Here is a 14,975-nt window from a genome sequence, read left to right as displayed (position 1 = left end):
TTCAGAAACATTTGCAAATATGAGTGATTCAACAAAAAATACCCCCATCCCCCATGTTCCCTGCTGCTAATGTTTATATGCCTTTTTAATCATTATTGTTGAATCTCCATAGCATAACATTGAATCAAAAACTGGTTTGGTTATATGCTACCTATTTAGTGCACAGTTTCATTAAATTTATTGTTGTTATCAAATGAAGTGTTGCAAAAAATAAACCAGCGAATTGGTGAAATATGTTATTTTATGTTTACAATTTGTTGATATTCTGGTGCTTCCTGTGACAGATATTGCATTTGGATATAAAGCAAATTGATACAATCATCTGCAGCTGAGATCAGTGCAAACTGTGCTTTATGTGGGTAGGATATTGAACTGTTGACCATGTAGTATTAACATGCTTCTCCTTTTGATTATTTTTCTCTCATGAAGAATGCAAAGAGTTCTCTGGAACCTTGCATCATGCCAAAAAAATGTGCAACACCTGGGTTTTGGAAATGATCTCATCTTTGTAATTAGATATTGCATTTCAATTTCATTTGTGATTTCTGCTCCCCCACTCTGCCCAGAGTTTGATTGAATGGACGTAAAGTCAACAGCATGCAGGTAAGAATGAGGTGTGCTGGATTTAATGGCCATCAACTGAATCATTGTAAATGTGTCAGACGTTGCCTGACCACTACTGAAAAGGTGACTTTGATCTTCTTTTATGGAATTGAGGTCAATATTACCCCCCTCGATTCTTTCATTCCCAAAATGACAGTGGGATGGAAGCTGCTTATTTTCATCCACTTCAGAGTCTTGTCATCTGCAGTACCCTTCTACTCAGAGGAATAAGACTCTGAGAAATAAAATAACAACTGTCAACAATGTTGTACAGTCCGTGGATAGAAAGTGCGACTATGTCAGTTATGGGATGTCTACCCTGGGAAGTTTACCCAACAGAAACAGGCAGGTCGAAACAAACCGCATCTGAAATTTAACCCTGCAATCTCCTGCTGTGCAGGTGGGTGAAAGTTGTATTAATTTGTTATCCAGATGAAATAAATTGAATGTATGTGCAGACAAAAGATATGTATAACAGTTTTTAATGTAATGGGATATTCTGGATTCTCTGTGCTTTTAGATTTTAATATTTTCATCTTGCTTTTAAGAAAGATATCAATTTTTAAAAAAATATTTATCTGGTTTAAGTTGCTCTTAAGGTGTTTGTAATATGGTTGTTTTAGTTTACACTTGGCTTCTGTTTTTTGTGGCAAAAAGACCATTCAAAAGTTCATAACGTAGCCACTTTTAAAAATGAATTACGAATTACACCTGAGCTTTATTTCCTTGTCTAATTATTGTGCCACTGTTACTTTTTAGAATTGTTTTAAAACAAGTTAAGTAACGTTGTTTATTTCCAAGTATTCGAACAGGAGTTTTCTGTATAAAGGCAATACCCCAGAAACTAGTTCCCTCAAATGTTCAGAGTTCGTTTTACATGAAATTACACCGAGTGCACAAATAATTATTTCCTATGCATTAAATAATATTTGGAGCGAAATACTGGCTGGGCATTCTCAGCAAGCACCAGCCTTTTCTTAAACATTACTCCATCGATTGTGAGGTTTGATGTAATGGAGTTCTTAATAAAAGACCAAATATCTTAATGTCTTACCTGGTCTACATCATTCCCCCCCATTCCCGCCCCCCCCCCCGCCCGAGAAGTGGCTTGTAATGCAACCTTGGCAGATGGTCATGTCAGAGTGTGACTGCAGTCTCTTCTCAGAATTCTGTTGATCAAACTTGCAAAAAGTTAAGTTGTCTGGGAAATGATTAGAAAATAAAAGGAATCTTTCCCGTGAGACACTCGCATTGAGACAGAGCTATATGATGCATCTGTTTGCACAGAAGGTGATCGCCAACTTAATAAATTGGGAGAAATTTATGTGAAATGAGGTGACAATGGCAGAACAGTATTGTCACCATGAGCCTATTAACCCAGAGAGTCGAGAGGGTGGTGCTGGAAAAACACAGCAGATCAGGCAGCATCCGAGGAACAGGAGAATCGATGTTTTGGGCAGGAATGAGAACCAGGTAACGTCCTATGGGCGCACCATGACAGACTGTGCAATTTGAATTCTGTAAAAATCTAGAATAAAGAGTCTAAAGATGGCCATTGTCCATCTGGCTCACTAATGTCCTTTAAGGAAGAAATCTGACCTTACTCGATATGGCCTCCATGTGACTCCAGACGCACAATCAATGTGGTTAACTCTCAAAAGATGTCTGGGCAATTAGGAGTGGGCAATAAATACTGAGACATCCATGGCCCAGAAACGAATAATTTAGAAAACATTGATTCAAGCAATCACGCCAAGGCTTGTTTATGTATGTGTTTGTCTTTACAGTAATTTCAAGTAGTAATTTTTATAATTTTAATATACAGGGCATTTTCATGTATGTTACTAATCTGCATGAATTTGGACGGCTCCTTTCAACTGAAAATTACAATGCCTCACATGTGCACGGCGATCTGTGGGAAATATTTTCCAACCCATTGGTGAGTATCAGCAATTTGTTGACCAGTTTGAAATGCACATATTTAAGCCCATTGTTAAGTGATGTTTTTCATGTAACTCTTTGTTAATATCCATGCTTACTTTTCCTCCATTAACCAACTATGCTTTACTGTAAATATATATAAGAACTCAGAGCAGGAGTAGGCTCTTCAGCCCCTCAACTTATCTCGGCCTCGACTCCATTTTCCTGCACGCTCTCCATAACCCTCCAACTCATTACTAATTAAAAATACGTTCATTTTCGTCTTAAATTTACTTAATGTCCTGGATCCACTGCACTCTAAGGTAGTGAATTGCACAGAGTTACAGCCCTTTGAGGGATGGATTTCTCCTCATCTCTGGTTTTAAATGTGCTACCTCCTATCCTAAAACTGTGGAAAAATAAACTTCAAAGTCAAAATTTCCATAAGTGTGAAGATGTAATTTTTTTCAGTAATGTGAGATGATATTACAGTCAAAATTACAAAATGACATCTGTGTGTTACAAACATTACCTCTATATATCCTATATCATGTGTAATAAGACAGTAAGTAAGCTTGATACATTCTGTATTAATCATTGGGAACAGAGCCTGAACAATTTACAGTGAAAGGTACATTAATGCCTTGCAGTAGTCCTTTTTGATCAAAGTTCCAAAACACAACTGTTTACCTTAAATCGTGGCTTGGGTAGTTGCTTATTTACTGTTTAAAAATCTTGTTGCAATTGTGGAATCTTCCTGCATCGTGTAATGACAGTTTTCTGAAGAAATTGAGATTGCTATGAGATTAGATTCCTTTGGTGCCTTATACTTTCCTAAGGTAGGAATGATCAATGATAATGGATGTTTTGTCATTCGCAATAATTCTCCAGGCTGTTTATCCACAGTATTATGTGTGACAGACTAAGCAATAGTTCGGTGAATTTATTTTATCTTTTGCTATACAGACACATTGAGATCTAGAATGCACATCTCTTGTATTACGAAAAGTCGTAAATATCATATTGCAGAATCATGCTCATTGCCAGTATCTATAGGATAGGAGCATTTAAGAATCAAGGTTTAGTATGCAAATAAAATCTGTATTTTACTCGTTGCTCAACATACTTTTCGCTCCTGTTTTTCTGATCAGCTGACTAAAAGACATTTGCTTTGCTGTAATCTAATGATATTTATGGTACAGTGTGAGACGTGTTTTATGGTTCAGTGGGGTTTTTTGTTGACTATTGTAAATTTTATATACTTAAATAAATGCTGCAATCTGAATGAAAGGGATAAGGTGGTGACAAAATGAAAGGGAAGCGTGCATCATGTTAACAGCTAAGCTTTCAGAACAAACAAGAGAAACATTCACTGCAATGATCATCATCCAGTAGATGAAAGTCAATGGGTAATGTGCTGACCGTAGTTACATTTTTTAATGAAATAGAATCCGGTAATTGTCGTTGTGAAAAGAGAAAATAATTTTAACATGTGCATTACACAAGGGAAGCTGATTTAAGGCAATTGACAAAATAAGCAAGGGAAGATTTCTTTTATGTTGCACATTCTTATCATCTAGAATGTACTGCTTGGAAGTGTAGTGAAAGCAGACTCAATAGACGGTTTCAAAAGAAAATTGAATAAACACGTAAAGGGCAGAAAATTGCAAGACGTTGGCATAGGGGCAGGACTCATTTGAAAGTAGACACAGCTGTAATGTGTTGTAAGATTTTTGATCACTGAGCTTCTGACAAACTATTAAAGGATATTTCTGAGGGGAACTTTGGAAACTTGGGCTCCTTGCCTGATGTCTACAATTTTAAATATGGCGTAGAACACATACGCAATGTCACACAACAGAATCCTAAGGATATATATAGGTCATGGTATCAACAGTATGGTAGCTATCTGGAGACATTGACTCCCTGATAGGAAAGAGAGTGATGGTCAATCAACATTTTCCGGGCTGCTGGGAGGCATCAGTGGAGTTCCCGAGGGAGATCCCTCTTGTTAATGATCTGGATCTTTGTGCGCATGGGACAATTTCCAAGTTTGCAGTTGGTACTGAATGTGAAACAATTAAAAACTGAGAAGCAGACAGTGTAGAATTCCACAAGGACATCGACAAGTTGGTGGAGTGGACAGAAGGGTAGCAGATGAGGTTCATTGCAGAGAGCCATAGGGATGATGTTGTGAAACTTGGGAGGGTTCAGAAAAGATTTACAAGGATGTTGTCAGGATTGGAGGGTTTGAGCTAGAGGAAGAGGCTGAACAGGCTGGGGCTGTATTCCCTGGAGCATCGGAGGCTGAGGGATGAACTTATGGAGGTTTATAAAATCATGAGGGGCATGGATAGGGTGAAGAGACAAGTTCTTTTTCCCATGGTAGGGGAGTCCGAAACTGGAGGGCAGGGATTGAAGATGAGAGGGAAAAGAGCTGCAGGGGACTTGAGGAGCAACTTTTCTCATGCAGAGGGTGGTGCGTGTATGGAATGAGCTGCTAGAGGAAGTGTTGGTGGTTGGTACTATTATAACATTGAAAAGGCACCTGGATGGGTACGTGAATACGAAGAAATTTAAAAGATATGGACCAAATGCTGGCAAATGGAACTTGATTAATTTAGGAATCTGGTCAGCATGGACAAGTTGAACCAAAGGGTCTGTTTCTGTGCTGTACATCTCTGACTCTGTGTGACTTAAACTGTGAGGTGATGCACTTTGGTCGGAAGAACATTTAAACACAATTAAAAAGGGATGCAATTCTAAAGGGGGAGCAGGAGCAGAGGGACCTGAATGTCTCTGTGCACAGATCATCGAAGGTAACAAGACAGGTGGAGAGACCAGTTAATAAAGTGTAGAGTGTTGTCAATTTTATTCATGGGGGAATAGAGTATAAGAACATGTTCGGTGATATTGAATTCCTACAAGGCATTTTTGAGAGTTTTGGAGCTCGGAGGATTCTGTATAGTTGTAGGAGTGCCGCATTGTAGGAAAGATGTGATTGTATTGGTGAGAGTGCAGAATCAATTTGCAAGAATGGTTTTGGGAATGAGAATCTTCAGTGATGAAAGCAGATTGAATAAATTGGGATTGTTCTCCTTGGAGAGAGGAGACTGAGAGGAGATTTGATAGAGACTTTCAAAATCATGAGTGGGCTGGATAGAATAGATAGGAAGGAGCTGTTCCTGCTGCTAAAAAAGAACAAGAGGGAATAGATTTAAAGTGATGTGCAAAACATGCAGAGGCAATGTGAGAAAAATGTGTGAAGTGGTTTATTTCGACTATAACTTGTCCATGTCATGAACTTGCCCTTCATTTTAGGAAAATATTTCTTTACTTCTCTCTCTTTTTTTGTGGTACCGGTTGTAATTTACAGTAATCACTTTTTAATAGAAACAGTCTTGGTTTGATGCACTGCATTTAATCAGCCTTTGAGGGAGTAAGGAACAGAGAGGAAAGATGTCTTAATAATGAGAGAATGGGAAGACCCGATAAGAAGCTGTAATGTTAAAATTTGTGGGATCCACAACCAATTAATTCGCTGCCCTATGGGGTCTTGCTGGGAGAGAAAAATTGTGAAATTGTGAGAAGCAATTCATTTTAAAATACTCTAGTTTCATGCCACACATTATATTTTATTTCCATGCATGTTTTGAGACCAATATTAAATCCTTTGGGAAATATGTTTCTAATGCAAAACACTGACTTGCATTTATATAACTGGAAGTGTTGTGCATATCAAAAGGGAAACATTAAATGCATTTTGACGCTATGGGTACCTTATCCACCTCACATAGAGAATTGTGGAATGTGAATAATTCAAATGTCTGTGTCCTGGAGACACCCAGATGACACTTTCTCCTCACCAATAGTCATCTGTGAGTTTCAAAGAATGAGGAGGGATCTCATGGAAATCTGTCAAATTCTAAGAGTACGAGACAAGGTAAATCCAGGAAGGATATTCCCAATGAACAGGGTGTCAAGATTCAGGGGTCAAATTCTAAGGATTGAGATGGGGAGAAATGTCTTCACCCATAGATAAAAATCACATAACACCAGGTTATAGTCCAATAGATTTATTTGGACGTACTAGCTTTCAGAGCGCTGCTCCTTCATCAGGGAGGCAGAGTTTTTAGCAAAAGATCACAGTGTTGTGCAATTAAAGTGATATGTTGAACAAACCTAGATTGCTTTTGCTATAAATTCTGTGTCTTATGATCCTGCCCCACTACTTACCTGATGAAGGAGCGTCGCTCCAAAAGCTAGTAGTGTACTTCCAATGAAACCTGTTGAGCTATAACCTAGTGTTGTGTGATTTTTAACTTTGTCCACCCCAGTCCAACACCGGCTCCTCCACATAATGTTCACCCAGAGAGTGATGAGCCAGTGGAACTCTCTGCCATAGGAAGCTGTTGAGGCCAAAGCATTAATTGCTTTCAGGAAAGAGTTAGGTATACTTTTTGGAGTTAAAGCAATTAAAGGGAATGGGGAAGCAGAAAGAGGGGTGGAGTTCAATGATCAACCATTTTTAAAAAATCTTTTGTGGAATATGGGTGTTGCTGGCTGGAGCGTCATTTATTGTGCACCCCTAGTTGCCCTTGAGAAGGTGGTGGTGAGCTTGCCTTCTTGAACTGCTACAGTCCACCTGATCATATTGAATGGTGAAGCAGGCTTGAAGGGCTGAATGGCCTATTCCTGCTCCTATTCTTGAGGTTTCTGATGTGTTTCCTAAGCAGGGACTGGATCCTACGTTCTCTCATTTTTTTAAAATCAACCTGCTGGACATGTCAGACACACCTCTGTGATAGGTGGGATTTGGAACTTTCAGCCCAGAGGTAGTGGCTCTACCACGGAACCACAGGCTTCCAAACAATGTTTCGTAATGCACATGGGGAATCCAGATGTTATAATTGAGTTCAGACTGTAAATGTGGGCAAGAAAGGTGCTGTGAGATCCCTGCAGACATGAGTCATCGAGATGTACAGCACAGAAACAGGCTCTTTGGACTCCACAGAAGTCTGGACAGCACAAACAGAAGCATGGACTCCAACGTGTTCATGACAACCAGATATCCAAAATCAATCTAGTCTTATTTGCAAGCATTTGGCCCATATCTCTCTCAACCCTTCCTATTCATATGCCCACCCAAATACCTTGTAAATGCTATAATTGTACCACTTCCTCTGGCAGCTCATTCCATACACATACCACCCTCTGCGTGAAACAGTTGCCCCTTAGTTCCCTTTTAAATCTCTCCCCTCTCACTTTCAACCTATGCCTTCTAGTTTTGGACTCCCCCACCCTGGGGAAAGGACTTCTATGCCCTTATGATTTTATAAACCTCTGTAAGGTCACCCTTCAGCTTCCGATGCTTCAGGGTCAGGTCCAAAAGAAGTTAGAAAGAACTGTTTCTCATTCTTATTTTGGGAGGGTGTGATGGTGTAGAGGGAGAGCATAGATACTTCATGCCCACAAAGAAAACTAGTACCACCCAAGTCCCAAATTAATCCCTCCACCCCAAGAAATGGTTTCCTTCATTCTTGATACCTGGGCATGACTGGCAAAGCTGCGAGCAGGTTGGGTTTTCGAGTCAGGAGCGGGCTGGTTAGAGTAGATGTGGAGAAATTGTCCCCACTTGTATAAGGAACAGGAGAGTATAAAGTTAAATTAATTGCAAATGAAGCAAGGATGAAGTGAGAAAATTCTTCTTGTCACGGCGAGTAATTATTTCTAATGCCTGGAAATGTGTGGTGACAGGTTCAATAGAGGCACTAGATGGTTATTTGGTGTATAGGGATATGGGAGAAAGGCAGATCCAGCACTGGCTCCATGGGCTGAATGGCCTTCTGCACTGTACCAATACTGTGATCCAGATCACCTGCCTGTATAATAAACTGTGGTGTTGCATGGCAGATCTGACTGACCTGAAAGTGTATTGGCGCCACTTTGCAGATGCACACTCATTTTGTCTGCTGTGTAACTCTGCCTCTTCAAAGCCATGGGCTGGCTCCATCTTTTACTGTAACCTCCAGACTATCACAGTTTTATGTTTTGCAGGATTGGAGGGATAAATACATTCATCCAAGCTACACAGAAATATTCTCGGGGAATGTGGTTGAAGAGGTATGTAGTGGTTTGCTGAGAGTAATCAAAGCACTTGTCCACTCATTTATTTGCTAGTCCTTACAGATAATCATTGAGAACCGTTTCAGTAGCTGCTATTGTAATTATCTCTGAAGCACATGGTCCTCTCAGCAGCATACAAAATATTACAGGCACATGCACAACCCATCTTTTTTTATCTACAGAGCACACTATAAAGATTTTCCAAGGGGGTCAGTCAGCTCAGTAGGCTGGACAGCTGGTTTGTGAAGCCCCCCCTCTTCTCAACTCCTCTCCTTATCTGAGATGGGTCACCCTTACGTTAAAACATCATCAGTTATCTGTCTATCTCTGTCTTATGAGAGAGCAGTCCTGCTGTTCAGTGGCGACTTTACCTTTATGAATGTTTTTCATTATGATGCTCAACTCCTCATAAATTATAACTCTGTAATCTAAACATTCCTGTGAATCACTTCTCATGGTTTAGTGTCTCATATCCATTGTTAGAATTCGATTTTATTGTCACATATACTCAAGTACAAAATACAGGAATACAGTATAATACGCACATTGTGATCACACATGATACCACCTACCTAAGTACAAATCTTATTTACTAAAATAGATTAGGTACAAACACAGAGAAATAAGGAGAAAAGCTAGAAGTTCTACATTATAATTCTTCATAGTATAAGTTAGGAAGATAAAGAAATAAAGCTAAAAGATAAATGTTGTGCTGCAATTAAAATCTTGTGGCTAGGATTGAACACCACAGTGCTCCTGATGCATGGCTGGATTGTGTGGTTTAAAATCCCGTACACTGCGTAATTCAAAAGATTTTGGATGCACAGTCTCATATTCCATGTTTCCATGTTTCCAAAAAGTAGCAGGACAACCGAAATGAAACATTCCTCCTCACAAATCCATGGATTTTCACTGTAACCCTGTAGCATAGCTGGTGTTAATTTACAGTATCAGATAAATATTCAGTAAAGGGAAATGTGCATGATTTAGGGGGTGGTGTTGGATGGCGTGGGAAGAGGCAAGAGTAAAGTCTGTATTTATTAGGCAGATGAACTTGTGAATTCTGTGTCTGCCCCACAATGCCATAGATCTTAAAATGACATAACACTGTCCTTTCTATTACCTTACCATTGTCCGAGTTGTCTCATATGCTTCCAACCTCATCAGGATTTCAGTAAGGAAACTGAAACTGTTTTAGAATAACCTCCAAATATTACAGCAGTGTGTAAACAGCAAGGCCAACAGTAAGTTTAGATAGTAATTCATTCTCATAGAATCACAAAAATCAACAGCATTTGGTCCATTGAGTCAGTCAAAAATAGACACCTAACTGTTCTAACCCCTTTTTCCAGCACTTGGCCCTTAACCTTGTATGTCATTATCAGAAGTCACATGACACCAGGTTATAGTCCAACCGGTTTATTTGAAATCACAAGCTTTCAGAGCGCTACTCCTTTTTCAGCTTTCATCTGATGACGGAGCAGTGCTCCATAGGCTTGTGATTTCAAATATACCTATTGGGTTAGAACCTGGTGTCATGTGACTTCTGACCTTGTCCATCACTGGCACCTCCACATCATTGTATGTCATTGTCATCGCAAATGGACATCTAAATACTTTCTAAATTTGGTGAGGATTTCTGCCTCTCCCAACCTAACAGGCAGCAAGTTCTAGATTCCCACCACCCTCTGGATGAAAATGTTTATTCTCACATCTTCTCTAAACTTCTTGCTCCTTACCTTAAATCTATGACCCTTGAACTATAGGGTCCTCCACCAAGGGGCAATGTTTCTTCCTGTCTACCTTACCCCAAGCCCCTCATCATTGTATACATCTCAATCATGTTCCACCCCCATCTCCTCTTGAAAGTCTGATTTATAAAGTATTTGATTTCAAATCCCATGTAATTTTGATCAGTTCCTTAAAATTTTTAGCTTTCTCCATACAGTGAGGAATACAACTGCAGCGATTTAACACAGACTTTGTTTCTTCTTTTGTGCCTGGTAGCCATGCCCAGATGTCTTCTGGTTCCCGATATTTTCGGAGACAACGTGTGATGAGCTTGTGGCGGAAGTGGAAAACTATGGCGTTTGGTCTGGTGGGAAAAACGAGGTGAAATCTTGGATTTTTATGCCTTAGTTCCGTGGTCCGACACTTTCTCCTCTCTCAGCCTTACTTTGTTTACATGTTTTATGACCCTCGTATCAGAGTAGACAAGTTTTGCTTCTAGTCTCTAACAACTGCATTTTAAAGATGTTTTCAATGTTTTATCTTTTCCTCATTTGCTACCTCTTTGAATCTTGCTCACTTTACAGTACAGTCACTAATTCACTTGAACACTGGATAGAGTTTTCGTCTTCAAAGTTCTTTTGTTACTCTGCATCTCTCTCCATCTTGAAGCCTAGCTCTTGCTTTTGTTCACAATATCATGTCATTTGGCTGGGGGCCAAATTTTGTTTTGAGTATAGACTCCTGTAAAGTGCAGATTGATACAGTCACAAAAACCAAGAATTTTTAACTCTAAAGTTGGTCAGGAACGCTAGGCCGTAGTGTGTTAACTTCAGCAACTGCTCTTTTAGCTTGTGTGAATCTAGAAGATGCCAGCCCAGTAACCCATCTGTTCTATCTTAGGATAAGCGTCTTGTTGGTGGATATGAGAATGTTCCTACTGATGACATTCACATGACCCAGGTTGGACTGGATCAGGTGTGGCTCCACTTCATTCGGGAGTATATTGCACCAGTGGCACTCAAGCTTTTCTCTGGTTATCACACCAAGGTATGACCCTCCTTGTTATAGTTTTTAATGTTGAAAGATAAAAAAAATCCCATGTCCCATCTTTTAGATTAGATTCCCTACAGTGTGGAAACTGGCCCTTCGGCCCAACCACACTGACCCTCTGAAGAGTAACCCACCCAGAACCATTTCCCTCCTAACACTAATGCTAGTGGGCAATTTAGCATGGCCGATTCACCTGACCTGCACATCATTGGGTTGTGGGAGGAAACCGGAGGAAAGCCACACAGACACTGTGCAAACTCCTCACAGGACAGTCGCCCGAGGCTGGAATCGAACCTGGGACCCTGATGCTGAGAGGCAGCAGTGCTAACCACTGAGCCACCATGCTGCCCTAAATTGCTCATCAGTTGCACTAAGCATAATGGAAATCTTGCCACTTTAGCCTTCCTGTCATGCAATGAACTCCTGAGCTGAGGTGATTGAAATAAAATGTTCTCTTGGGTTTGTACATGTTCTTCAATGTGATTTCTTACCAACTTCCTACCATTTAGTCAGGTATTAATTCATGTTTGACATGATATATAACTTGAGTCACTCTTGACTGGTGATGTTTTGTCATTCCAAATGATAAGTCAAATCTGGCAGCTTTAATGCTCATTCAGAAATCCCATCAGAGCTCAACATGCTGGGGCAGGAGAATCTGCAATAACTGATCACAATCCAAATTTGATTTCCAAAAATCACAGAAATGTCATTGTTTGTTCAGTGGTATTTAAAGGTGTTGATCATACCTGGTATTATGGACCACACCAGACCCCTTCAAAATATTTTCAGAAGGTAGCCTCAATCCTAACTTTATCTTTATATTAAAGGTAAATGTAAAGTGTCTTAGATGCAATGTGATGGGTCAAACTCCTTGATGTTAAGCAACAGTCAATTTATTTAAATACTGTAGGTATAATACCACAAAAGAAAGAATAACTTAGAATAATTTAACTCTATTGGAAAACTAAACTGAATAATGGATACAGTAACTATTGCTAATTATAACAATAATTAATAACTATATTGTTTCAGTATAGTAACATCTCATAAACAAACCCCTTGGCAAAAGGCAAATTCAGAAAACAGATTTTGTCTCATGTTGAATCCAACAGCCCGGGAAGAAAACTCGCAGCTTTTGGCTATAACCAAGAGCGGGAGGGAAAAAAATCTTCCACTTCTTCAAGACCCCAACAGTAACTGCTGAAAGCTAACCAAAAATCCATGATTAGATTAGATTCCCGACAGTATGGAAACAGGCCTTTTGACCCAACAAGTCCACACTGACCCTCTGAAGAGGAAGGGCTCATGCCCGAAACATTGCCTGACCTGCTGCGCTTTTTCAGCAACACAGTTTCAGCTCTGATCTCCAGCATCTGCAGTCCTCACTTTCTCCTCCGAAGAGTAACCCACCCAGACCCATTCCTGTACCCTACATTTACCCTTGCCTATAGCACCTAACATTATAGGCAATTTAGCATGGTCAATTCACCTGGCCTGCATATCTTTGGATTGCGGGAGGAAACCGGAGCACACGGAGGAAACCCACACACACATGGAGCGAATGTGCAAACTCCACACAGACAATCGCCCGTGGCAGGGATCCAACCTGAGTCCCTGGAGCTGTGAGGCTGCATTGCTAACCACTGAGCCACCATGCCACCCCACTCTGTGAGAGCTTGACCACACTCACTCAGGCTGGTTCTATTGTTAACATTTTTTTTTAAAATCTCCAAGGCTTTACAAGTTGTTTATCTTCTCATAGACTACTCATTGCCTTTCCTCCAATCTCTCTCTGTCAAAAGAATCCAGGAGAAAACACAAGGCTCTTCAAGCCACAGTATCATCACACTGGGTGATCCCATTCCTCAAAAAACTATTCCTTCTCTTACAACTTGGCTAAGCTGCTCCAGTTACTGGATCAATAATGACCCTGAGATTGACACTCTGTTAATGATGCTTATTTAACAAGCTGGTACTGGCACTAATGGGCTGAATGGCTGCCTCGCACCTCAAATCAATTCTGAGATTTTAGTTGATATTAGTTTGTTTCTGAAGTAACGTTTTGAAATTACAAGTGATGTTGAATGTTTTGGTCATCAGACAATCTAGACTGCGTTCTTAATATTTAATGCATTAATGTCTGGTTTTGATAACCTTTTCAAATGTATTTTCATATTAATGAGCAAGATGAAGGTTATTAAAGTATAGTCGATGAGTACACCAACATCACCACAGCATCCCAAACATGATTTCAATATTGCTGGTTTATTTTTGTTGCAGGGCTTTGCTATGCTGAACTTTGTTGTGAAGTATACACCAGAGAGACAGGCTTATCTAAGGCCTCACCATGATTCCTCCACGTTCACTATAAACATCGCCTTAAATAATAAAGGAATAGACTATCAGGTGGGTTGTACGTGTCCCTTGTATTACTTTGTTCTGTTTTGGGGAGGCAGTGGCCTAGTGATATTATCATAGGGCTGTTAATCCATAGGTAATGTTCCAGAGACCCGGGTTCAAATCCCACCATGGCAGAATGTGGAATTTGAATTCAGTTAATATCTGGAATTAAGAATCTAATGAATCCATTGCCAATTGTCTGTGAAACCCACCTGGTTCACTAATGTACTTTAGGGAAGGAAACTGCCATCCTTACCTGGTCTGGTCTACATGTGACTCCAGACCCTCAGCAATGTGGTTGACTCTCAACCGTCCTCTGGGCAATTAGGAATGAGCAATAAATGCTGGCCCGGCCAGTGACGACCTCGCCCTGTTACAGAATAAAGAATAAATGTCAGTGTCTTCCCAATTTCACTTTCAGTTATGTCCTTCCTTGTAAATACATTTAAGATTTTACTTTTTACTCGCAAGAAAATAGCCAGAGGAGGAGGAAGTACATTCAGGTTTTTAACTGATTATTCTGTTTGTCCGTGAAAGAGATCTGGGAACTCTGTGAATTGTAACAGCCCTGGGTTTCCTCTTTCATTCATGTCTCCTCTACCTCGGTTATTGCCCACCATCTTCCTCATCACTTAGCCCCCCCTTCCCCCCCCCCCATCCTCCTTAACATACACCAGCACCCTACCATCTTAATTTCCAGAAGTCATAATCTTTAGGACAGTGTGTGCCTGTTGAGGAGGTGCTGGCCTAGTTTTATTTGGACTGTTAATCCAGGTTCGAATCCCACTATGGCAGATAGTATTTGAATTCAATAAAAAAATTAGACTTAAGTGTCTACTGATGACCACGTAACTGTTTCCCAATTGTGGGAAAAACCTATCTGGTTTATTAATGTCCTTACTTTGCCTAGCCTGCATGTGACTTATGACCTAGAGCGATGTGGTTGACTCTTAACTGCTTTCTGGGCAATTGGGAATGGGTAATAAATGCTGATAACCCATATCTCATGATTGACTTATGTATGTAGAAAAATTATTCTTCTTCAGAACACATTTTCATTCTGATACTAGCCCATTGTGGGGCAGAATGCCAAAATGAGTCACAGGTCCAATTCCAGCATGAAAGAGTTTCTTGTTATACAC

The 14,975-nt window shown here is 40.0% G+C and overlaps 1 protein-coding gene across 2 annotated transcripts in view; it reads left to right on the top strand.

Moving 5' to 3' along the window:
* The window catches only part of plod2 (procollagen-lysine, 2-oxoglutarate 5-dioxygenase 2), a 170,094-nt gene that overhangs the window by 145,933 nt on the left and 9,186 nt on the right, over positions 1-14,975 (top strand). For both annotated transcript variants that reach the window (XM_060834529.1, XM_060834528.1), the window contains 5 exons: positions 2,429-2,542; positions 8,581-8,646; positions 10,657-10,761; positions 11,281-11,427; positions 13,714-13,839. In XM_060834529.1, coding sequence (XP_060690512.1) covers positions 2,429-2,542; positions 8,581-8,646; positions 10,657-10,761; positions 11,281-11,427; positions 13,714-13,839 — 558 coding nt within the window. The remainder of the gene's footprint in view (positions 1-2,428; positions 2,543-8,580; positions 8,647-10,656; positions 10,762-11,280; positions 11,428-13,713; positions 13,840-14,975) is intronic.

This window comes from Hemiscyllium ocellatum, chromosome 13 (assembly GCF_020745735.1).
Source record: "Hemiscyllium ocellatum isolate sHemOce1 chromosome 13, sHemOce1.pat.X.cur, whole genome shotgun sequence".
Classification (NCBI taxonomy): Eukaryota; Metazoa; Chordata; class Chondrichthyes; order Orectolobiformes; family Hemiscylliidae; genus Hemiscyllium; species Hemiscyllium ocellatum.
Note: the sequence above shows the minus strand (reverse complement) of the source record. Positions and strands in the feature narration are given on the sequence as shown.